Source organism: Capsicum annuum, chromosome 7 (assembly GCF_002878395.1).
Source record: "Capsicum annuum cultivar UCD-10X-F1 chromosome 7, UCD10Xv1.1, whole genome shotgun sequence".
Taxonomy (NCBI): domain Eukaryota; kingdom Viridiplantae; phylum Streptophyta; class Magnoliopsida; order Solanales; family Solanaceae; genus Capsicum; species Capsicum annuum.
The window spans coordinates 142,395,382-142,419,666 of record NC_061117.1 but is presented as its reverse complement, the minus strand read 5'-3'; the positions used below and the strand labels follow the sequence as shown (position 1 = coordinate 142,419,666).

Sequence of the window (24,285 nt, the reverse complement as noted above, 5' to 3'; positions counted from 1 at the left end):
GGGTGGAGTTGCTTTTGGTCACTCAGTTATTAGCTTTGGTTCTCGTGACATCTGTCTAAGCACTTTACCGTAATAATTTGTAAGGCACAATACATTAACATGCCGTTTAACTTGGCCTCAGATTATATCTATGACCTCCAACTTTTTATGTGCACAAGTAGGCACTTAAACTTGTATAAAGTTGAACAAGTAGAAACATGTCCTATGTGGGGTCCTAAATGGCCAATTCTTGTCTTACATGGCGTCCTATGTGTATTATGCCACATAGGACGTGTGTGTCTACTTGTTCAACTTTATACAAGTTTAAGTGCCTACTTGTGCGCGCCCAAAGTTGGAGGCCATAGATGTGATTTGATTTGAGGTCAAGTTAAAGGGCATATTTATGTATTATGCCAATTTGTGTCCCCCCCCTACACACACACACACACTAATTCATTCCTACAAAATAATATGGACTGGACTGTTAATACATCTAGTCATGCATGCTTCGGTAAGGGTGAGCTATTTTTATAAAGAGTAAACGAAACAACTGAGATCAGAAGAATGAACAACACGTCAAGAAAACTACAATCCTCATGACACAAAGAAGTACCAAAAATACCACATGTTTAGCATATGATGTTAGTCACATGGTATAATAGTTAATTATCCACTGGATTTGCAAGAATTTGTTGCTAGGGGACCAAAAGTGCACATCCAAAATAATTGAAAGTTAAACATTCTTAGTCAGATATTACAACTGAATTTGTCAAAAACTGGAGAAAAATAAAGTTTTATAGCTCATTTATTTTCATAGAGAAAAGTTGTGTTTTATAATTCTTTTGCATTTCATTGTTGTGCTTGATAACTATTATTTGTTTCATGATCGCTGCTGCAGGTACAATGATTTAAGACTCAGAATATTTTCCAAGCATCCTGATTTATTTCCTGAAGAGGTACATAAATATAGTAGCCGGCTTATATTAGAGGCCAGATATAATTTATCTGTTTGTCATTTTTTTGTTTCCTGGGCGTAAAATGGTTATCTAGATAAAGTGACAAGATACGATGGAGCTTCTGATTTCCTGGAGTCTATTTCATATAATCAACTTTTGGCTTCAAATTGGAATACTACATAATCTTGTGGTAATGTTGATAAGTAAATTCAGCACAATACTGATTGTCAGACTGGCTATTGTATTCACCAGGATTAGTGAAGGCACACATATTTGGATTCTTACGTTTAATCCAGAGCATACAATTGCCAACTGTAAACGTTCACATGAATACTTCAATCCATCCGAATGAAATGAGGGTCGCATATAACATGGGGAATCAGGATAACACCCATATTTAAGAATAAAAGAACACAGACCTGACTGAACGGTATTCACGATGAGATGACAAGCATGAGCGAAGAAGAGTCTTATGTTACCATTTTTGGTGATAAAATAGATGTTCTTATTCTTCCATTTCCTCTTCATCTGTCCCGTTAACAACTACAAAGGACAATGCCCTTTTCTACTACTTTGACCAGCGCCCGAAAAAGTAGGATCAAGGTCTTTCAGGAGTAGTCTTTCTACCTTCACAAGGTAGGGGTAATGTCTGCGTGCACACCACCCTCCCCATACCCCACTTGTGGGATTATGATACACGAACAAAGTACGGAATCAAAAACTAAACTACGATACGAATACGAAAACTAAAGATAGATAGAGAAGCAATAAGATAGACACAATGCAAGGAATTAAAAGCAAATAAAGGGTGTATCAAACCTTAAACCCTCAATCAATTAAATCGAACAAAACATCTAAATCTTACGTAGACCTCAAGGGAATCGATTCCCAAGCAACCCACGTTTCTAAACAAAAGATCAACACAAGCGAATTCATGCTTGCCTCACACTCTCACAAGTGTTCAAATTCATAATTCAACATAAACTACTTACTAAAATGAAAAGAAGCCCTATTTATAGTCTAGGCTAGGCTATTACATTATATGGGCCCAAAAGTGACCCATTTAGGAAAGACAAACACATAGAAGCCCATTAGGCAGTTGCTTGAGCATATGGGGCACATCCCAAGGGTATAGTGGGCTGTTTTGACCCGCTCTAGTAGATCTAGACCGGGTTGGGCGCACCTCTAAAACAGATAGAGTACATCTCCTATCTCGAGGGTTTTCTAGCCCCGTTTGGTCTTCCATTAGCCTCTCTAATGTCCCTTGAGTCTCCTTGATCATCATAATCATCCAATGGATGCCTTTTTATAGCCCTCAAGAAGTCATCAAGTGTCACTTGACCCATAAGCATCCTCTCTAGCAATCTGGAGGCCATTTGGATTGTATCATCCTCTCCTTCTTCTCCTTCTTGAAGAAGATTCGTCCTCGAATCTGCAATCTTTGGAGCAAAGACTTGAGCTTGCTCTCTTGCCTTCTAAACTTGCACCATGTGGACTTATTCTCTTATGCATCAACTTGGAAGTTGGCACAATGCTAGTGCCAAATGTAGTGAATAACAAGGGCTTGGGTTTGTCACTAAGCTCTCTTTTTTGATCCCAAAGCTCCTCATCTTCACCATTCATATCCCTCCTCATCATGAGGCTAAGATTCAAGACCTTTCCTTCTTCGGGCCAAACATCTTCATTGGGAACTTTCATCATCAATCCATAAGGTACATTAAATTCCCCTTCACTTCCAAGGTCATTATCCTCTTAAGGGCTTTCCTCACCACCATTATTTTTGGTCACTATATCTCCAACAAAGTAAGGATTACCCTCCACCAATACTATGTTCCTTCGGTTGGGGCATTCACTATCCTTATGGCCCCAACCTTGACATTTAAAGCAAGTAATACCTTTAGAATTGGGATTAGAAGATGGATTACCTTCATTCCTTGGTGGATACCTTTGGATCGCCTTATCAATGGGCTTGTTGAAATCCTTGTTCTTGTTCCATCCAGAGGAAGTAGAAGAATTATAACCTTTATTGGACTTCTTGGCATTGTTGTTCCTTTCAACCTCAATGGCCGCTTCAACAAGATCTTCTATTCGGTCAAACTTGTGGACAACTAGTTGAGAAGCAACTTCATAATCTAAACCACCTTTGAACTGAGCCATACAATGATTTGGGGGTTCAACAATCTCAAGATGAAGGATCAAGTTTTGAAACTCCTCATAATAGTCTTCCACACCTCTACCTCCTTGTCTCAAATTGTAGAGCCTTGTTAATTGCTCTTGCTTGAATCTTTCCGTGACATATCTCTCTCTTATGAGTGCCTTCAATTTATCCTAATCTAGAAGGTCGGGATTACCATTTCTTTCTCTTTTCACTCTTTTTGTCTCCCACCAAGTAGAAGCATACCCTTCAAGTTGAGCAATTGCGTGGGCAGCTTTCTTATGTCCGGTTACTCATTGAGTTGGAAGATCCTATTGCATTGTATCTCCTAATCAAGGTAGATAGATGGATCACTAGTTCCTTTAAAGGTAGGAAGAGTGATCTTGATTGAGTTAAAGACCCGTTTCTCAACCCATAATACCTCCTTGATCCCATTGATGATCTTCTTGTACTTGGGGACGGTTTCCCAAGTTTCCTCTTCCATGTGGAACTGGACCAAATCTTCCTCCTCGTCCTCTATGTCCTCCCCCATGAGCTTTTTTTTTTAGTTCGTACAAATTCCGCAAAGAGAGAGACACTGTTAGAATATGAGTAGGAATAAGAATAACATATAGAATCCTATTAGGAAAAGGATTGTAACGTAGTATCCTATTAGGAAAAAGATTGTAACGTAGTATCCTATTAGGAAAAGAATTGGAATATAATGTCTATAAATAGGGCCTCAATGTAATAATGTAGTCACAACAATTCAATAATATTTTTCTCTTATATTTTCTCACATGGTATTAGAGCTTCCACGATCTTGGTAAAGAATTAAAGAGTTTCCGTTGCCGGCGGGCGGCTATAATTCATATATGCCGCCCGTCTGGCCAATGATTATGTTATGAAAAGTTGGGTCACTAACTCACTGTGTATCTTTCCTAGTGACTATTTTCTCATATCTTTGCGTAGCACCATGCATTTGTCCGGTGACTACTTTCTCATATCTATTTTTCTTAGCACCGTGTTTTTTTTCGGTGACTATTTTCTCATATTTGATTTGCGTAGCACCGTGCATCTTTCTGGACTATTTTCTCATATCTGAGTTGCATAGCATCGTGCATCTTCCTGGTGACTCCTCAGATCTAATTTACGTAGTTCCGTACGTCTTTTCGGTGACTCCTCAGATCTAATTTATGTGGGGTCGTGCCATCATTCCGATCCTACCAATATAATTTCTCTTTTCCAGTAGGATCGTGCCGTCATTCCGATCCTACCCACATTTCTCTTTTTCAGTAGGGTCGTATCATCATTCCGAACCTACCCATATAATTTTTTTCCACAGATTGTAGTCACTTTTCAGCCATCAAATCTAATAATCCGGTGTGTGAGCATGTTGCGGCTAAGTTTCCGGTGACTTTCTTGTTCAAGATCTACTCGTCTCTTGATCTTGAGATGATCCATAAATATTATACCAGTTTCCGATAAATTTCTAGTGACAAATCGACTTTCTAGCGATGTTTACTACTTTTCAGATCACTTTTTTAGTTTGTTCCTTTTCAATTGAGGTTTCCCAGAAGTCCAGAGCAGTCCTTATCAGTTCTTTTGCAGATATCTTCACCAAGTCCCTCACCCATCCTCGTGTTAATTACATCCATAACAAGCTTGGTACATATGTCTTCTATGCACCAGCTTGAGGGGGAGTGTTAGAATATGAGTAGGAATAGGAATAGTATATAGAATCCTACTTGAAAAAGGATTGTAACGTAGTATCCTGTTAGGAAAATGATTGTAACGTAGTATCCTATTAGGAAAAGGATTGGAATATAGTGTTTATAACTAGGGCCTTAATGTAATAATGTAGTCACAACAATTCAATAATATTTTTCTCTTATATTTTCTCATAGACACTTCATCGAACTCTTCACCTCTTCCATAAGGTTCCTCACCTCCCTCATCCTCAATTTGAATTGGTTGATTTGGGTTAGCCGGGGTTTGAGGTGGTTGGTTTGGGTTTTGTGGAGCTTCTTGGTGGGCTTGATTGAATTAGGTTTGTAGGGGACGAACGGGATTTCGGTTATTTGGGTAAGTAGTGGCTTGGATGATGGGTTCATATACTTGCCTAGGTGGATTGAACATTTGGTGAAGTGTTTCCGGATTTATAGTAGTGGAGGTGTTGAGAGCATGTCCATTAGAGGAAGCATGATAGTTTTGAGTAGTGGATGTGGTGGAGTTTAAACGGACTTCCAAGGTGTCCATCCTTCTTGAGAGTGAACTTTCCATGCTTTCCATTCTTGAATTTACATCTTGTTTCACACTCGTTATGGCCGCCATTAAAGTTTTCATGTTTATCTCTCCCGAAGATTTTGGGCTACCTTCTCCCGATGCCATGGTACCTATATAAAAGGAATACTAAAACAAAACAAAAACAACAAACACGTTAAAGGTTAAGAAATCAAGCTCACAAGCTCTCAAAGTTTCCACCTTTAGTTCATCTCTCAATTGGCGTCGCAAGTGTTGATAGCTTGTTTGTACTCCAATGTGATTGCTTGGTGCCAATTGTGGCTTGAGGTCGGAATAGATCCTTGTTTGAAACGACTCAAAGAAAATATGTTCGGACTTGAGTCAAGAACTAACAACGAATTCAAAAGAGAAAAGCTTAAAAGAAAAGTAGGACGATGAAAAAAGACTCAAGAACTATCAATCAACTTAGTAGATAAGTTACTAGTTGATGAGTAGTTAAGAATCAAAGAAGAGATTTATGAATCAAGAAAAGGAAACTAAGAATCAAACCTTGAGCAATGGAGTTTTAAAGGTTTTTGAGATGTGTGTTAAGAATTGAATTGATGTTGGAAAGTTTTGATAAACTTGGATTGGTGTTGTTGAAGTTGATTCAAGTCAAAAGGAGGTGATTTGCGTTGGGTATGACTGATCTGCGTTGGGCAGCCAGCTCCAGCAGTTGGGACGCAGGTGCAAGGCACCTTGGCCTTTGCGTGCTGCCTTGAGATGCATTTGGGGTGTGGCCACAACTTGGGTGCACCTCAAGCACAAGTGGTCCGCAGTCCGCCCCTTGGTCCTTGAAAGGCCAAAAATGCCCTCCAAATAGTCTCCCTTGTACTCTCTTGTAGAATATTCTTTAGGTACTTGTACAAACACTTTTGTACACCTTTTTCTTCACTTTTGAGGATCAAACAACCACCTTTTGAAGAAAATACCCCTTGAAGATTTGAATTTTTCTAAGAACACTCAAGAACACCAACAACTTCAAACTACTCTTAACTCTTCAACCCTTGCTCGGAATGCGTTGAAATTTTGAAATTAGGCTATTTTCAACCTTCTAAACACATTCCAAGCATCAATTTCCTAAGATTCTCAACCAAAAATTCCAAATTTTGACTACACCTTCAAACTTGAGCTTCTCAACATTGGTAGACCCTCTGATTCACCTCCGATTAAGCTCAAATTCAAGGTTTAGACTCTAATGGTGTTAGGGAACACGAATCTAACACCAAAATACAAGAAAAACAACAAAATCAAAGACTCAAAATTTGACCTAAAGGCAAAAACGTGAATAGTGATTTTTTTTTTTGAGTTTTGATTTTTGACTCTCTTTTTTGTTTATTTTCGAGATAGCAAAACCCAAGACTAGAATCATTGAAATGATTCTAAGCTTGTCTCTTGATACCAAATGATGCACGAACAAAGTACGGAATCGAAAACTAAACTACGATACGAATACGAAAGCTAAAGATGATAGAGAAGCAATAAAATAGACACAATGCAAGGAATTGAAAACAAATAAAGGGTGTATCAAACCCTAAACCCTCAATCAATTATACCGAACAAAGCACCTAAATCTTACGTAGGCCTCAAGGGAATCGATTCCCAAGCAACCCACGTTTCTAAACAAAAGATCAACACAAGCGAATCCACGCTTGCCTCACACTCTCACAAGTGTTCAAAATTCATAATTCAACATAAACTACTTACTAAAATGAAAAGAAGTCCTATTTATAGTCTAGGCTAGGTTATTACATTATATGAGTCCAAAAGTGACCCATTTAGGAAAGACAAACACATAGAAGCCCATTAGGCACTTGCTTGAGCATATGGGGCATATCCCAAGGGTATAGTGGGCTATTTTGACCCGCTCTAGCGGATCTAGAGTGGGTTGGGCGCACCTCCAAAGCGGATAGGGCACATCTCCTATCTCGGGGGCTTTCTAGCCCCGTTTGGTCTTCCATCGGCCTCTCTAATGTCCCTTGAGTCTCCTTGGTCATCATAATCATCCAATGGATGTCTTTTTATAGCCCTTAAGAAGTTATCAAGTGTCACTTGACCCGTAAGCATCCTTTCTAGCAATCCGGAGGCCATTTGGATTGTATCAGATTATACTAGGTTTGTTGTTGTTGTTGACTAGCGCCCGACAAAGGAAGCAATTCCTTCTTTTCTATTTTCAATGCTATAAAGGTGACAACTCTTTCACCTAGGAATTGGGTTTCTGTGTTGTGAAAAGAATGTGCGTCCTTCCATGACTATGGTCGTCTGGAGAAATCGAGAGAGGCATTATTTTCTTACAATTAACTAGAGAGTGGAGACGTTACACTGCCTATTACTCTTTTTTCTTTTATTTGGTATCCTGATATTTGTTAAAACATCTGCTGCATGTTATTGCAGATATTCAACATAGAGACTTTCAACTGGTCATTTGGAATTCTCTTCTCACGTTTGGTGAGTTTTCATATATGGCAGTCACAAAATTTGCTTGTCCTGTAATTTGTACTGTCATTCATGTTTTTTTTCTTTTGGGTGGGGTGGGGTGGGGGTGGGGGTGGGGGTGGGGGTGAGGGGGGAGATGTAGAAAATCAGGATGTCAAAACTTGTGAAATGCAGAAATTATGATGTGGTGTCTTCAGAGGAATGATATATTATAAAAAGAAAAAAAGATGGTGTCATCATTCTTGTGCTTGACACTAAAGATCTGCATCATGACAAACTATACAGTGTCTTCTAAGTGGTCTCTGTGTGTACCACAGGTCAGGTTACCTTCTATGAATGGAAGAGTTGCGTTGGTTCCCTGGGCAGATATGCTGAATCATAATTGTGAGGTTGTCAATAACACATTTGTGAAAATGTTTGTATTTGACATACATGACACAACTCTGAGTCTGATTTTTTTTAGCTATTTTAATTGTTCAAGGTGAAAACGTTTCTCGACTATGATAGATCATCGCAAGGAATCGTCTTTACAACAGACAGGGCATATCTACCAGGTGAGCAGGTACACATTATTCTGATTTTTCAAAAGTTATTAGCTAAATTACCTGATTGCCAAAATTACTGGATCCCCTATCCTCGACGTCGATAGCCAACTCAAATTAGAAGCCCTGTGGCTTAGAGTGGACAATAGACTAACAATATTCTGATTAACCTCTGCTGAACAGAAATCTTTTAGTACACCCTTCTTTATTTTTTATAAACCCAGCTAAAGTATGATGCACCTCGAAGAACTAAACCAATCCAGGAGGTTAACCTCGAGGAAGGAGAGAGCTAAGACCAGGGTATTAACTGAGAAAATTAGCTAAATTGAGAAGAATAAGAGCGAAGAGGAGTTGTATTATTATTTCTGAATAGCTGTGAATCATTACACATGAGTATTTATAGCTAATCATTGATCAATAACCACCTAACTAACTCTTGGACTCTGCTACATTGATTCTGTTACAACAGTAAAAACAACCAACTGCTATAGTACTTAACAGACTTAACTAACTTTAAGTCCTAATTGTTTTTTGCCTCTTCTTAACCTGCTACACTTGTATCAATACCCCTCCGTGAAGAACATCCTTGTCCTCAAGGATTGAAACCAGGAAACCTAGTCTGTAACTCTGAAACAAACTCCCAAGTAGCTTGAACTGCATCAAGATCAGTCCATGTTGGGTTCGAAATCGAGAGAGCGTTATGCGGAAGCTTAAAGTTTGCAAATCAAGAGCTGATAAATCAGATGACATAAAAAACATACTATAAATATATTATTGAATATGATTGGCCAATTGACCTACATATTAAAATAATATTATTGAAAAGCATGAAAACTATGGGAGAAGTCTCCCTAAACAAAGACTCTTTTAAGGACTACATTGTGGATGCTATTGTGTTATGGTATGAGAGTGTTATGGTATGAGAAGAGGGATCTTCTAAAGGACTACATTGTGGATGCTATTGTGTTATGGTATGAAAAGAGGGATCTTTTATTCATAGATGTCCAAAACCTTTCCTCCAAGAAAGAGATTAGCCAAATATGGAAAAGTTTTATATTTTCCTTTAAGAAAAAGTAAAAGTAATTATGGTATTACTTTTATTTTCATTTCAAGAAAAGTATAACTTATTTTTGGTTAGAAAATCAGGGCAAAAACCCTAACAAATCTCTCTTTTTTGGCTTGATTTAGGCAAAAACCCTAACACATTACACATGAGTATGTATAGCTAATCATTGATCAATAACCGCCTAACTAACTCTTGGAGTCTGCTACAGCGATTTTATTACAACAGTAAAAACAACCAACTGCCACAGTACTTAACTAACTTTGAGTCCTAACTGTATTTTGCCTTTTCTTAACTTGCTACACTTGTATCAATACCCCTCCGTGAAGAACATCCTTGTCCTCAAGGATTGAAACCAGGAAACCTAGTGTGTAACTCTGAAACAAACTCTCAAGTAGCTTGAACTGTATCAAGATCAGTCCATTTGACTAGGACCTGATCTACTGCATTGTTGCCGTGTTTGACCATCCTTGATAGCATCCAGGCTGGCCCACTTGCATTAAGATTGACGGTCTTCAATGTGAATCAAGAAGATGCTTATGATGGAAGAAGAGCCCAAGAATGAGTCCAAGAATTATGGAGAAGCATGGGCTAAGTGATACACATATTTCATGATTCAATTTCAAGTCTAAATGCAGAAGATTGGGCCCATAGGGTTTTGATTAAAATCAGAAACTTTGCTTTCCTAGTTTTAAAGTTTCCTAGTTTAATGTTTCCTAGATTTATTTATTTCCATAAAAGTAGAATTCAAATCTCCTGCTATTTGGGATAGCTTTTTCCTAGTCCTTGTTAGATTTGATAAAGGTAGATTCCAATCCCATGCTATTTGGGATAAGTTTTTTTTTCCCTATATATAGGGATGAATTTTGTTATTTTCAATAAGACAATATTATTATTAATGAGAGTTTCTCTTACTTACACCTTTGTGTATGGCTACTTGGGATTTATCTTGCAACCCTATAAGAACGATTCTTTAGGAGGTAAGATTAATTCTTAATTTGATATCTTTGGTTTCTATTAAAGTTAATTAAAGAAGGTGATTAGTCTTATACTAATTGTTGTCTTTAGTTTCTTTGAAATAGGGGTCTAGATCACTTTTGATTTAAATTCTTGAATTGACTCTATTAGTATCATAATTAGTTTTAATCCGCTAATTTTGAATACTAAAATCAATTAGGGTTCTTAGCACTTAACCTCGAAATTGAGGATTTTACTCTCCAATTTTGCCTATCTTTAATTTCTTGCCTTTAATCTTAGTATTTTCGCTTTCGCATTATTTTCTTGTTTATTAACGTAACTCAATTCTTATCAAGTGGTATCAAAGCGGTTCTATCAAGGTTCCGTTCTTGATAATTCTTGGGAGTTTAGTAGTAAAAAAAAAGGTTGCTTTAGATCATGAAATTCCAAATTTATTCTGTTTTTTGTTTTCCAACATCAAGGAAGAAAATCGAGAAGAGGGAAAATTTAGATTTTTTTTTAATTGGTCTTTTTTTCTTGTCTCACCAAGCCCAATCCGTTTGGGAGTTGGTAATTTTTTTTTTAATCTCTATATCTTACTTCTAAAGGGATTGTTAATGATACCAGACAAACAACGGAACACCAAAATCAGTCCAAAAATAGTCCACAAATTAGAAGAAATCCATGAGCCCTTTTGGAACTAGTTTCGGCCAACAACAAAAACACAAAAATACAAGATATAATGGTGTATTTATACACCAAAACAGAAACAATATGTGAAGAACAAGATGAACACAAAGGCACAAGATTCGGAGTTGACAATAACAACAAGAACACAAGGTTACACCACAAACACCAAACACAATTACAAGAAAAGTAAAAGGATAGATAGATAGACTACATGAAGGTATAATCTTAAGAACCCAAGAATGGACAATCTTGGACCCTTAACACTACACACAACAATAAACCGATCTCTTACAATGATACAAGTTCGGATTCCACCTCCCAAGTATCAATGTTTCCAAGCAAAGCAAACAACAAAAGAGAATCCACCCTTTTGATGTACCTAGTTACAATTTCGGGTTTGGGTGCCTTAAAAGAGAGAGAACTTGATGTTCCTTGTGTCTTACAAGACTTACAACATACAAAATCTGCCAATGAAACCCTAGAAATGTTTCTTATATATTACAATAGAATTAGAAGTTAAAATGACCAAAAGGGCCCTTCAAGAATGGGCCTCCCCTCTAGTGTATGTAGCGGGTCGTTTTGGTGTGTATTTGGGCCCTTAATTACAGTTCTCTTGCACACACACTTGGACAACTTCAATACACACCCACATGAGTCCATCTAGTGATCGCACTCGTGTCATCCTCTCCATCTTGAGAGGAATTTGCCCACAAATTCACGGTTTCACCTCGTTCAATTGGCCACTTTATAAGCGATCACTCAAAACAGCCCGCAAAACATGAAGAACCCTAGAGTTCAATAAAACTTGGCATGTATCAAAAACGTCTCCAAAAACAGTCCACCAACAAGATGGATCCGAGAGCAACACAAACACATTCTAGGCTAACATCTTCATTTTGAACCTCGGCTTCCTCTCTATCTTGAGTTTTGTCTTCAATCTTATCCGACTCAAGTTTTCCTCCATCATATAAGCATTGTCGTAGACTCCATATCCTTCATGTCCTTCTCTACCATGTTCCTCTTCTTGGATGTGTAGGCTTTGGTAAAGCGGAGTTTCGATTGAGAGGATTGATTTGGTAAAGTGGACTGTTTTGGTAATGTGGAGCTTCGGTTGTGGAGCTTGGATGGGAGGAAATTGGTTTACAAGTCCTTCTTGTTGGACTTGATCAACTAGCGGGGGAAGGGGTCTACCTTGTTCTCGGTGTCGTGGGTAATTTGTAGCTTGGCTTATGGCATTTTGTGGTGAACTTAGAGGATTGGCTTTTGTAGGTAAAGTTTCGGGAGTAAAAGCATGAGAGTTCCTTCGTCTCTCCATTCGATCCAACCTCTCACTCATAGTTACCACATCCGAGTGAATGTTTTCAAGACCCACATTTGCCCTAGCAAGGTCTCGGGACAAAGCATCAAGGAGGGCCAAACTGGTTTCCATTTGGGCCAAAAGTTACCTACAAAACAACAAACAAGTTAGTTGTACCAGAATGGTCCTCACACTCTCTCTCTATTGTTTTGTCTCTCAGATTTTTCACACTTTGATCTCACAAGTGTCGTAACCTCGCTTGTACTCCGTGAGGCATTGAGCGGTGGACCAAGTATCACAACGAGTCAAAAGAATAAGACACACAATGGAACGTATACACGAAGAATGGTTTCAAAACTAACTTACAATCTAGTACTAGCTTGTAAGTTAGCAACGGAATCAACAAACGAAACTAAAGAAACAATAAAATGAAATTAAGAAATCTAAAATTTGAGCCAAGAGTGTTACGTGAACAGTAAAAACGATGATGTCGCGGTCACGTATTGGTTGCGGTTTCTCAATTTTATATTTCAATTTCAAGTCTTGGTCCCACTGTAATTTGGAATTGGTTAGGGAGGGAAATAAAAGTCTTTGAAGCTCTTTTTCAATTCAAGTTTCAAGACTTTGACTTTCTTGTACTCCTTAAAACATGGACCTTGTATCATGGAAAGTTGTTGGAAAAAGGTTGATAAAGTCTTTGGTGGTTGGGGGTCTTTCAAGACTAACAATTCTTCACCTTTTTCCTTCAACTTATAAGCTCAACAACCACCTTTTCTTCAACAACATATAGAGATGGTGAAGAACACCAAGAACACAAACTTTGAGTCTTGAAGTTCTAAGGTTCGAGTTGGACCCTCCAAACAAAACACCACCACCTTTTCAAGCTTAAAATCCACAATACAATTTCCACAATACACGTTCAAAACTAGAACTAACAACAACAATCCCAACAACAATCAGCCACACTTTGGATTCACAACAACAACATCAACTTTTAAAGCTCAAACTTAGATTTAGACTCCTTTAGTGTTAGGAATGAAGAAGCTAACACTACTAACAATATTAACACACAAAAGGACTCTTAGATCTAAGTTTACAAGACACAAATCTCGGCCAAGACACAACAAGACACAATTTTCGGCCAAGAACACACAAGTGGACAGATTGCTATTTTCTGGAAATTTCAGTTTTCAGATTTTTTTTTTTCTTTTTGATTTTCAACTAAGAGAGCCCAAGATTGGTAGTTTGAGAACACTACCAGCCTTCGCTCTGATACCAAATGATACCAGACAAACAACAGAACACCAAAAATCAGTCCAAAAACAGTCCACAAATTAGAAGAAATCCATGAGCCCTTTTGGAACTAGTTTCGGCCAACAACAAAAACACAAAAATACAAGATATAATGGTGTATTTATACACCAAAACAGAAACAATATGTGAAGAACAAGATGACCACAAAGACACAAGATTCAGAGTTAACAATAACAACTAGAACACAAGGTTACACCACAAACACCAAACACAATTACAAGAAAAGTAAAAGGATAGATAGATAGACCACATGAAGGTATAATCTTAAGAACCCAAGAATGGACAATCTTGGACCCTTAACACTACACACAACAATAAACCGATCTCTTACAATGATACAAGTTCGGATTCCACCTCCCAAGCATCAATGTTTCCAAGCAAAGCAAACACCAAAAGAGAATCCACCCTTTTGATGTACCTAGTTACAATTTTCGGGTTTGGGTGCCTCAAAGGAGAGAGGACTTGATGTTCCTTGTGTCTTACAAGACTTACAACATACAAAATCTGCCAATGAAACCCTAGAAATGTTTCTTATATATTACAATAGAATTAGAAGTTAAAATGACCAAAAGGGCCCTTCAAGAATGGGCCTCCCCTCTAGTGTATGTAGCGGGCTGTTTTGATGTGTATTTGGGCCCTTAATTACAGTTCTCTTGCACACACACTTGGACAACTTCAATACACACCCACATGAGTCCATCTACGTGATCGCACTCGTATCCTCCTCTCCATCTTGAGAGGAATTTGCCCACAAATTCATGGTTTCACCCCGTTCAATTGGCCACTTCATAAGTGATCACTCAAAACAGTCATATAAGCGATCCTATTGAGCAAGTGCATGTTGATGAGAAGTATAAAGGTAAAGAGAATTGTTTTGGATCTTTCCAAGATAAAACTCATGACAAAAAGATAAAAAATACAGTTGTGAATCTAACTCTCATGCAAAAGGAACGAGGTGTTGTTGTTTTGCCATATAAGACCAAATACGGTATGTATAATTGGTTTATTCGCATTCTTGGGATTGCTAGAACACCTAAGGTTTTTTTTGAGTTGATGAACTACACTCTTAATTCTTACGTTGATGTGAATAGGTACGTGGGAAAATATCTGAGAAGTGTAATTGAGGATGCTTGGCTATATCATAAAAGTGTTCAATTTGATGCATATTCTATAGATGTTATGTCGTCTTTGGCAAGCCCATTAGAGTACTTTATTGATAGAGTTAAATTGGAGAAGCACATAACATCTCCGACGTTATCCATACATGAATTTTGTTGTGCTCATACAAGAGAATTTTCTATTGGGATGACGATGTCCACATGCTTTATAAAGATGATTTTATACATGTAAGGATTAATTGGGTTAAGTGGACATATGGTCACTATCTTGTTTTGTTCCTACCATTGTTGTTTTCAAGTAATGGATGTTGTTTACTATTGTATGTCGTCTTGATTATGCGAGATTTAAATTCGAGGACGAATTGTTTTCAAGAAGATGGGAATGATAGCATCCAGGCTGACCCACTTGCATTAAGATTGATGGGCTTCAATGTGAATCAAGAAGATGCTTATGATGGAAGAAGAGCCCAAGAATGAGTCCAAGAATTATGGAGAAGCATGGGCTAAGTGATACACATATTTCATGATTCAATTTCAAATCTAAATGCAGAAGATTGGGCCCATAGGGTTTTGATTAAAATCAGAAACTTTGCTTTCATAGTTTAAAGTTTCCTATTTTTAAAGTTTCCTAGTTTAATGTTTCCTAGATTTATTTATTTCCATAAAAGTAGAATTCGAATCCCCTGCTATTTGGGATAGCTTTTTCCTAGTCCTTATTAGATTTGTTAAAGGTAGGTTTCAATCCCATGCTATTTAGGATAGGTTTTTTTCTCTATATATAGGGATGAATTTTGTTATTTTCAATAAGACAATATTATTATTAATGAGAGTTTCTCTTATTTACACCTTTGTGTGTGGCTACTTGGGATTTATCTTGCAACCCTATAAGAACAATTCTTTAGGAGGTAAGATTAATTCTTAATTTGATATCTTTGGTTTCTATTAAAGTTAATTAAAGAAGGCGATTAGTCTTATAATAATTGTTGTTTTTAGTTTCTTTGAAATAGGGGTCTAGATCACTTTTGATCTAAGTTCTTGAATTGACTCTATTAGTATCATAATTAGTCTTAATCCGCTAATTTTGAATACTAAGATCAATTAGGGTTCTTAGCACTTAACCTCGAAATTGGGGATTTTATTCTCCAATTTTGCCTATCTTTAATTTCTTGCCTTTAATCTTAGTATTTTCGCTTCCGCATTATTTTTTTGTTTATTAACGTAACTCGATTCTTATCAATCCTCCTATCTAGAACTGACTCAGGCTCAGGACAAAAGGGACCAGATTAGTGCAGAATAGGTAGATGGTTGAAGCTCATGGGAAACTGCATAACACTTCTGGAGCTAAGAGATATGGAAAGTAGGATGAATAAGAACATCCTTGGGCAACAACAACATGTAAGCAACAGTTTCAATCCTAGCCTCCACCATATAAGGACCATAATACTTGGCTACCAGCTTATTAAATGTTCTAGTAGCTACTGTAACTTGCCTATAAGGTTGAAGTTTTAAGTACACCTAATCACCCACTGAAAATGATCTGTTAGTTTTGTGTTTATCAACAATGTCTTTCATTCGTTGTTGTGCTCTAGCCATGTGAAATTTCAGCAGTTGAATGATGGATTCTCTAGCTTCTAGTGACCTGTCAACCATCTCAAAAGCACTCTTACCGACCAAGGGGTGCATTTGATGGTGGAATGGTAGGTTGTATTGTACCACCACTCAGCCAAGGATATATAGGTAGCCCACTCCTTAGGTTTGTCGGAACAAAACCATCTCAAGTAAGTCTCTAGAGTCCTATTGAGCACCACAGTTTGACCATCAGTCTGATGGTAAGCTGTGGATCTTTGCAATTGCACTCCTTGAAGTGTAAAAAGCTCTTGCCGGAAGGAGGTTAAGAACACATGATCTCTATCACTTGTCATGGTCACTGGCATACCATTAAGCTTAAAAACATGGTCCAAATAACATTGGGCTACTGATTGAGCAGTATAAGAATGGTGCAAGCACAAGAAATGACCATACTTGCTCGGTTTGTCAACCACAACCAATATGACATCCTTCCCATTAGATTTAGGAGGACCTTCAATGAAATCTAAGCACACATCAGTCCACACACCTTCAGGAATAGGAAGAGGTTGTAGATAACCAGGATAAGCAGCTGCATTATACTTGTTTCTTTGGCATATGTCACATTGTTGTATAAAAGATCTAACATCGTGCAAAAGGGATACTGCAATCTCCAAGTAGTAGCATCCATCCCCGAGTGCCCTCCTTGAGTAGTGTTATGTCGCAATTCCATGATCTTCCTTTTCAATTGTGGGTCATCACCCACCACCAATCTACCTTTCCATCTCAGTTGTTCATGACACCAAGTATAGTGCTTAAAAGGTTGAACCTGCAATCTTGTAATAATTTCCTGCAGCTTAGGATCTTGTATCCAACTCTCATTAATTTCATCATATAGAACATCATGTGGAGACAAAATGGAAACAACCAAGAGTGCAGCATCCGGCATTCTAGACAAGGCATCAGAAGCCTTGTTCTCAGACCTTTTTTTATACTTAATAGAGAAATCGAAAGCCATGAGTTTAGAAATTCCTACAACTTGAAAGTCAGCGTGTATCTGTTGATCTAACAAATATTTTAAGGCCTTCTGATCAGTCTTAACAACAAAGTGTCTCCCCAGCAAGTAATGAGACCATTTTGTAAGAGCCAACAATTCCCTGTCATACACAGACATGGCTTGGTGTTTTGGAGCCAAGGTTTTACTGATATATGCAATGGGGTGACCCTGTTGCATTAACACAGCACTAATCCCCTTTCCGTTTGCATCAGTCTCAACCACAAAAAGTAAGGAATAATAAGGCATAGCCAACACAGGTGCAGAAACTAGGGCCTGTTTGAGTGCATGGAATGTTGTAGTAGCCTGGTCAGACCAATTGAATCCTTCCTTCTTTAACAGGTCATGTAGTGGTCTACAAATAGCACCAAAGCCTTGAATAAATCTCCTATAGTATCCAGCAAGACCTAAGAAACCCCTCAATTGCTTGATGTTGCTTGGAAGTAGCAATTGCTGCACAACACTGATCTTTTTAGGATCAGTTGAAACACCTTCAACACTTATGTAATGGCCTAAGTATTCTACCTTATCTACCCCAAATGCATACTTGGACATCTTTGCATACAACTGATACTGCTTCATCAATTCAAATACATCCTTAACATGTGCAACATGATCATTCAATGTCTTACTATAGATGAGTACGTCATTAAAGAACAAAAGAACTGATTTCCTCAGTAGAGGTTTAAAACAATATTCATCAACCCTTGAAGGGGGAGGGTACATTAGTTAAGCCAAAAGGCATAACTAAAAACTCATAGTGGCCTTCATGCTTCTTAAAAGCAGTTTTATCAGTATCATTCTTGGACATTCTCAACTGATGATACCCTGCCCTCAGGTCTATTTTGGAAAACAACATAGTACCCCCTAATTCATCAAGCAAGTCTTCAATCATTGGTATAGGAAACTTATCTTTGATAGTCAACTGATTCAAGCTTCTATAATCCACACAAAGCCTCTATGTACCATCTTTTTTTCCTACTAAGGGGAAGCATAAGGGCTAGTACTATGTTGTATTACCCCTTGTTCCATTAATTCTTGCACAAGTTTCTCAATTATATCCTTCTTGAAAGCAGGATGCAGGATGTCTGAAAGGTCTTTTTACTGACTGGACTAGCAAACTCAATCAATGGAATTTTGTGATCAAATGCACCTCTGTATGGAGGGAGTGTGCTAGGTATTTCAAACAAACAAGAGTACTGCTTAATTATGGAATCTATAGCAGGATCTATACTAGTAGATGAAGTAGCTTGGATGTTGTAACAACTAGTATCAGCTGTTGTACTATCCACCAGTGATATCATAAAAAATTGAGCAGCTTGTGCTTCTTGTTTAATCACTTCCTTTGCCTTAGCAGGCTTAAGTTTATTACTAGCTCCTCTCAACACATGTTTCTTTCCCTTGTAAATAAATTCAATTGTTCTGTTCTTAAAATCAAATAGTATCCTTCCCAATGTGCTTAACGACTGAACTCCCAACACAATATCCACATTTTCTAAAGGCAATAAGAGAAAGTCTGAAGAGAAGGTGCTACCTTGTAGTAACCACTGCAGATTTTTACACACAGCAGCAGTCTGCACTTTTCTACCATCTGCAATACTGATAGATTGTTCCACGATAGGATCTGACAACCCAACCTTGTGGCTATAGATTGATCAATGAAATTATATGTACCCTCGGTGTCAATTAACACCTGTAAGGGCCTTTCTCATGATACCCTGTGACTAATAGTTTGATAACCAGAAACGCCAGTAAAAGCTTGAAGTGATATAGTCCTACAATCTTCAGGTTCATTCAGCAATTCTTGCATTACATCAGCATCACTTCTCTCTGCGGTATCTTCATCTTCCAATACCTCTACCATATATAGTTGCTTCTTACTTCTACAGTTATGTCCTTGTATATAAGGTTCATCACAGTAAAAACAAAGGCTTTTTTGCCCATTTCTCATTCATTTCAGCAGCAGAAAGTCTTCTACATGGAAATTTACTAACAGCATTTTGATGTAGCATATGACCAGTCATCTGATTAGTCCCAATATTCTTCTTAACTACAGGTGTGTTATTAGAGGATCTTGGTTGAAAGGGAGGTTTAGGGGTAGGTAATAGGTCTGGCATCTTGAAACCCCAAGATTGAACTTGAGCTTTAAAAACCTCTTCTTGCAATTTAGTGATTTTGTAGGCTTGGCGAAGTGTTCTTGGAGTCTGAATCCTAACGGCTTTGTTAAGTTCAGGTTTCAACCCTCCTAAGTAACAACTCAAGGCATTTTCATCAAACAAATTAACCCTACATAACAACCTGTCAAACTCAGCTTGATAAGCCTTCACACTGCCAGTTTGTTGTAAATTCTTAATAGCTTCCATTGGGTCTTCAAAACTATCACCAAATCTATCATTAATGGCCAGCTCAGACCAAGAAGGATCTTTTGCAGCAGTTCTAGATCTCATATATGACCTATGCCAGTCTATAGCATCACCATCTAGATGAATTGAAGCTACCCTAACCATTTGATCAGGTGGAACCTCATTCATGGCAAAAAACTGGTCCACCTTATACAACCAGGTTCGCAAATCAAAGCCAGAAAATCGAGAGAATTCAAGATTAGAACAACGAGTAAGAAATTTACCATTAAAATCTTGAAATTCTCTGTTCTGCTGGGAACTACCTTGCCCTCTTGGTACCTCACCACCTACTGAAGATTCAGCCCTGCCTTCATTTACATTTCTTTCCGTCTGATTCCAATTTCCCAAAGCTTGTTTAATCTCCATTAATTCCTTATCTATATGCGCATTTCGATCATTCATGCTCAACATTCCATCCATCTATTTCTGCAATTGATCTTGGATTTGTGACATCCCATTGACCTCTTCTGTTGATTTATCAATGTTTTTATGATGCACAATCATGATTATTCAGTCGAGAATCACGAGCTCTGATATCAATTGATGCACCTCGAAGAACTAAACCAATCCAAGAGGTTAACCTCGAGGAAGGAGAGAGCTAAGATCAGGGTATTAACCGAGAAAATTAGCTAAATTGAGAAGAATAAGAGCGAAGAGGAGTTGTATTATTATTTTTGAATAGCTGTGAATCATTACACATGAGTATTTATAGCTAATCATTGATCAATAACCGCCTAAGTAACTCTTGGATCTGCTACAGTGATTCTTTTACAACAGTAAAAACAACCAACTGCTACATACTTAACAGACTTAACTAACTTTGAGTCCTAACTGTTTTTTGCCTCTTCTTAACCTGCTACACTTGCATCAAAGTACGTCACATAAATTTTATATATGTATAATGTAATTCTTTCCATGATGAAAGCATCCTCGTAAAACCATTTGATGTTATGGATTATCATGATAGAGATTAGAGAATACCTTGCGTAACCCGTAACCTTCGATTGTACAGGTTTTTATATCATATGGAAGGAAATCTAATGGAGAGCTTTTGCTTTCATATGGATTTGTTCCTAGAGAAGGCACCAATCCCAGCGACTCAGTTGAGGTGTCAATGTCACTTAAGAAATCTGATAAATGTTACAAGGAGAAGGTGGAAGCTCTAAAGAAGCATGGATTATCAGCGTGAGGACTTCAGTTATATGTAGTGGTCCACGATACAGTGAAATAGATACTTGTGTATATATTATTTCTATAACTTGCGACATTTCTGACAAAATGTAGAAACTTTCTTTCTATGGTTTCTTGTTATCCGGGAAAGGAAAAAGACTAGGTTGTCATGCATTTTGGTGTCTTTTTGCTGTTCATGTTTAAAAACACTGACTTGCAAATTCTTGTTGACCCTGAACAGATCTGAATGTTTTCCGGTACAAGTCACTGGTTGGCCACTGGAGTTGATGGCTTTTGCTTATCTAGCGGTCAGTCCACCTAGCATGAGCAGACAGTTTGAAGAGGTACGATAAATCTCAAACTTTGCAAATGTGGAATACTTGAATACATTCTTCAATCGGGAAAGAAATTCTTTTTTATTAAAAAGTAATGTAATGGGGAAAGAAATTCTAAAACTAAGTCTATTACAGATGGCTGCTGCTGCATCAAATAAGACAACATCAAGGAAAGAGATCAAGTACCCAGAAATAGAAGAAGAAGCATTGCAATTTGTTCTGGATAGTTGTGAATCTAGCATATCAAAGTATTCCAAATTTCTTCAGGTAGTAAATTACTCCCTAGTACTACTGTTCTATAATCATACTAAACATGGATACCGGCATGGGTTGTTGCCCCTTAGCCATCATGTGGTCCTGCAGAAAGAAGTGAGAGCTTTTAAAGGGATTAGATGATTGTATATTTGAGGAATAGCTTTTTATTTAGAGAAGGTGGACCTTTTATGTTTGCATCTATTGCATGCATAAATTTGTTCCCTTGCATTTGCCTATGCTAATATACCATCAAATCTTATTGTGGCAGGCAAGTGGAGAAATGGATCTCGATGTAACAAATCCAAAGCAACTAAACAGAAGAGTGTTTCTGAAACAGCTAGCAGTTGATCTCTGTACAAGTGAGCGAAGGATACTCTATCGTAGCCAATATGTAAGTACAGGCGCTGTTTCACATTGCAAATATCCAACAACTCTCCATAACGCGTAATTAACTGAAATGTTAGTGCACATGCTTTATTTGTGACAGCCTAACGATTTCATGATGCCTTTTAATGAAACATAGGAAGATATACGTACGTTGGTGTTTTGCATAAATGCTAACCTGGTGTAATTCAATTTATTATTTATGCTTGTCATATATGCTTCTTAAACCCGAGAAAGCAATAAAGAAACGGAAATGAAAGTTTGCAAATTGATTAATCTCTTTGATTTCCTTTTGATTAGTCAATCTTTTCTAGGCATGACACATAAACGTTCTTGGCCTCAATTGGCATCTATGCCCTCTAACTTTTGAGTGTTGAGTGTGCACATGGAGGCACTTAAACTATCATAAAGTCGAATAAGTAGATACACATCCTACATGGCAAATCGTGTGAGATGCACGCGCCCTACATGTCAAATCACGCGAGATTTGCCACATAGGACGCGTGTATCCACTTGTTCGATTTTTTGATAGTTTAAGTGTCTGCTTGTGCACACGCAAAGTTGGAGGGCACTAATGCTAGTTAAGGCCAAGTTAAAGAACATGTTTATATATTATGCCATCTTTCTAACCAGTAACCTTAATTCTGAACTTCTATGATATTGTACCAGATATTGAGGAGAAGATTGAGGGACATAAGGAGTGGAGAATTGAGGGCTCTGAAATTATTTGACGGGCTTAGGAACATTTTCAAATGACTTAAAAAATGACTCTTCAGCGATATTGAAATCAATCCTACTATTTCCAAGAAAGGTTGCCACTGTCTCAATGATCAAATGGCAGCACAATTTGGAGTGTACTCTTTTCTCTTGGTGTATAATTGCTATTGTACCTTTCAGCTTAGCTTCAAGATCTTTTGTGGTCTGTAAAATTTGTGCCACTGTTATGACTGGTTTGATGTTTGTCTTTGTCTTATCTTTTTCTAACCATCTAGTGTAACGTAGAAATAGCGCCAACTGATTACTTTTTGGCCCCGTCTTTGAATAAATAGCTAATGTCATGAGTTCCAAATTTCACATGTGAAGCTCCGCGACAGTTGCTATGTTTCAGTTACAAGGGTTGAAAAGTAAAGTTTTACTTGTACGTAAGGCCTATTGGCCCGACTAATCCTGGTTCGGGTGTGTAAGGCCTATTTAAGGGGGAAGTGCTCCGCTCCCTACCAGTGATTTCTCCATTTCCGATGCTTGAACCCGAGATAGTGTCACAAGTTATGCAGATTATTTTTTTTATCAAGGTACTAGGCCAAATATTAACAAGTACAGTACTTCAAGAAAAAGGGAACGAAGAGTTAGGTTGAACTGTCCTTATTTTGTTATAAAATAAAAATAAAATATCAATATTAAACTTAAAGAAACGAGGAGGTGACTTTAGAGAATTTCAGTAGTAGTTTTGTTTACTACTTGAATTTATATACTCCCTCCGTCCCATTTTATGTGTCATCATTTTCTTTTTGGTTCGTCCCATAAAGAATGTCATCTTTCCTTATTTGGTAACGAGTTTAAAAAATAATTTAACTTTTACCCTTATTGGTCCTATTTATAAGGTTCCACTTAATTAAAGATAGTAGTAGTATATTTTCTAATAAAGGACAATTTGACAAACATCACCAAGTCAATTTATTTTTTAAACTCCGCGTCCGATCAATGTATGTCACATAAAATAGGATACAGGGAGTATAAAAATGTACAAAATAGTGGCTATTTAGAATCCATCAAACTTGCTCGCTGAGCTTGTTAAGCTTGACATCAAGTTGACATTTGGCTAATGGTGTTCAAATCCAATTTGAACAAGTAACTTTGGTATTCAAATTTAATTTGAATAAGTAACTTTTGATGTTCAAGTTCAATTTTATACTATCATCTCGTTAACGTCACTCACACATATATATGTCACATGACATCCATATTATACAACACTCCCCCTTGGATGTCCATTAATAGATAATTTCTCTCGTTAAATCTTACTAGAAAAATTCTATGAAAAAAAAAACTAGTGAAAAAAAGAGAGCACACATTTTGTAATATGCCTTCAATGTTGCCCTATTAAAAATCTTATTAGGAAAATTCAATTAGGACAAAACCGTGATTAAGGGTAAAAGAGTACACCACATATTTTACTCCTCCTTATAAAAACTTTATTTGATATTTGTAGATGGCGCATTCCATCTTATATCTCAGCTTCTCAAATGTTGATGTTGACAATGCCTTAATGACCAAATTCGTCAATTTTTCAGTTGATCAAATTTATTGAACATTTATTTCACCTTTCTTCTCAAGATCATAACTAAAGAAG

At 37.4% G+C, this 24,285-nt stretch overlaps 1 protein-coding gene across 2 annotated transcripts in view; it reads left to right on the top strand.

Moving 5' to 3' along the window:
- Nucleotides 1–23,011, top strand: part of LOC107878090 (ribulose-1,5 bisphosphate carboxylase/oxygenase large subunit N-methyltransferase, chloroplastic) — a 26,531-nt gene extending 3,520 nt beyond the window's left edge. For both annotated transcript variants that reach the window (XM_016724969.2, XM_047393749.1), the window contains exons 4-12: nt 878–935; nt 7,747–7,800; nt 8,106–8,177; nt 8,270–8,350; nt 20,804–20,976; nt 21,203–21,305; nt 21,432–21,563; nt 21,820–21,942; nt 22,605–23,011. In XM_016724969.2, coding sequence (XP_016580455.2) covers nt 878–935; nt 7,747–7,800; nt 8,106–8,177; nt 8,270–8,350; nt 20,804–20,976; nt 21,203–21,305; nt 21,432–21,563; nt 21,820–21,942; nt 22,605–22,691 — 883 coding nt within the window. In that variant the 3' untranslated portion in view covers nt 22,692–23,011. The remainder of the gene's footprint in view (nt 1–877; nt 936–7,746; nt 7,801–8,105; nt 8,178–8,269; nt 8,351–20,803; nt 20,977–21,202; nt 21,306–21,431; nt 21,564–21,819; nt 21,943–22,604) is intronic.
- The last annotated feature ends 1,274 nt before the right edge of the window (nt 23,012–24,285 follow it).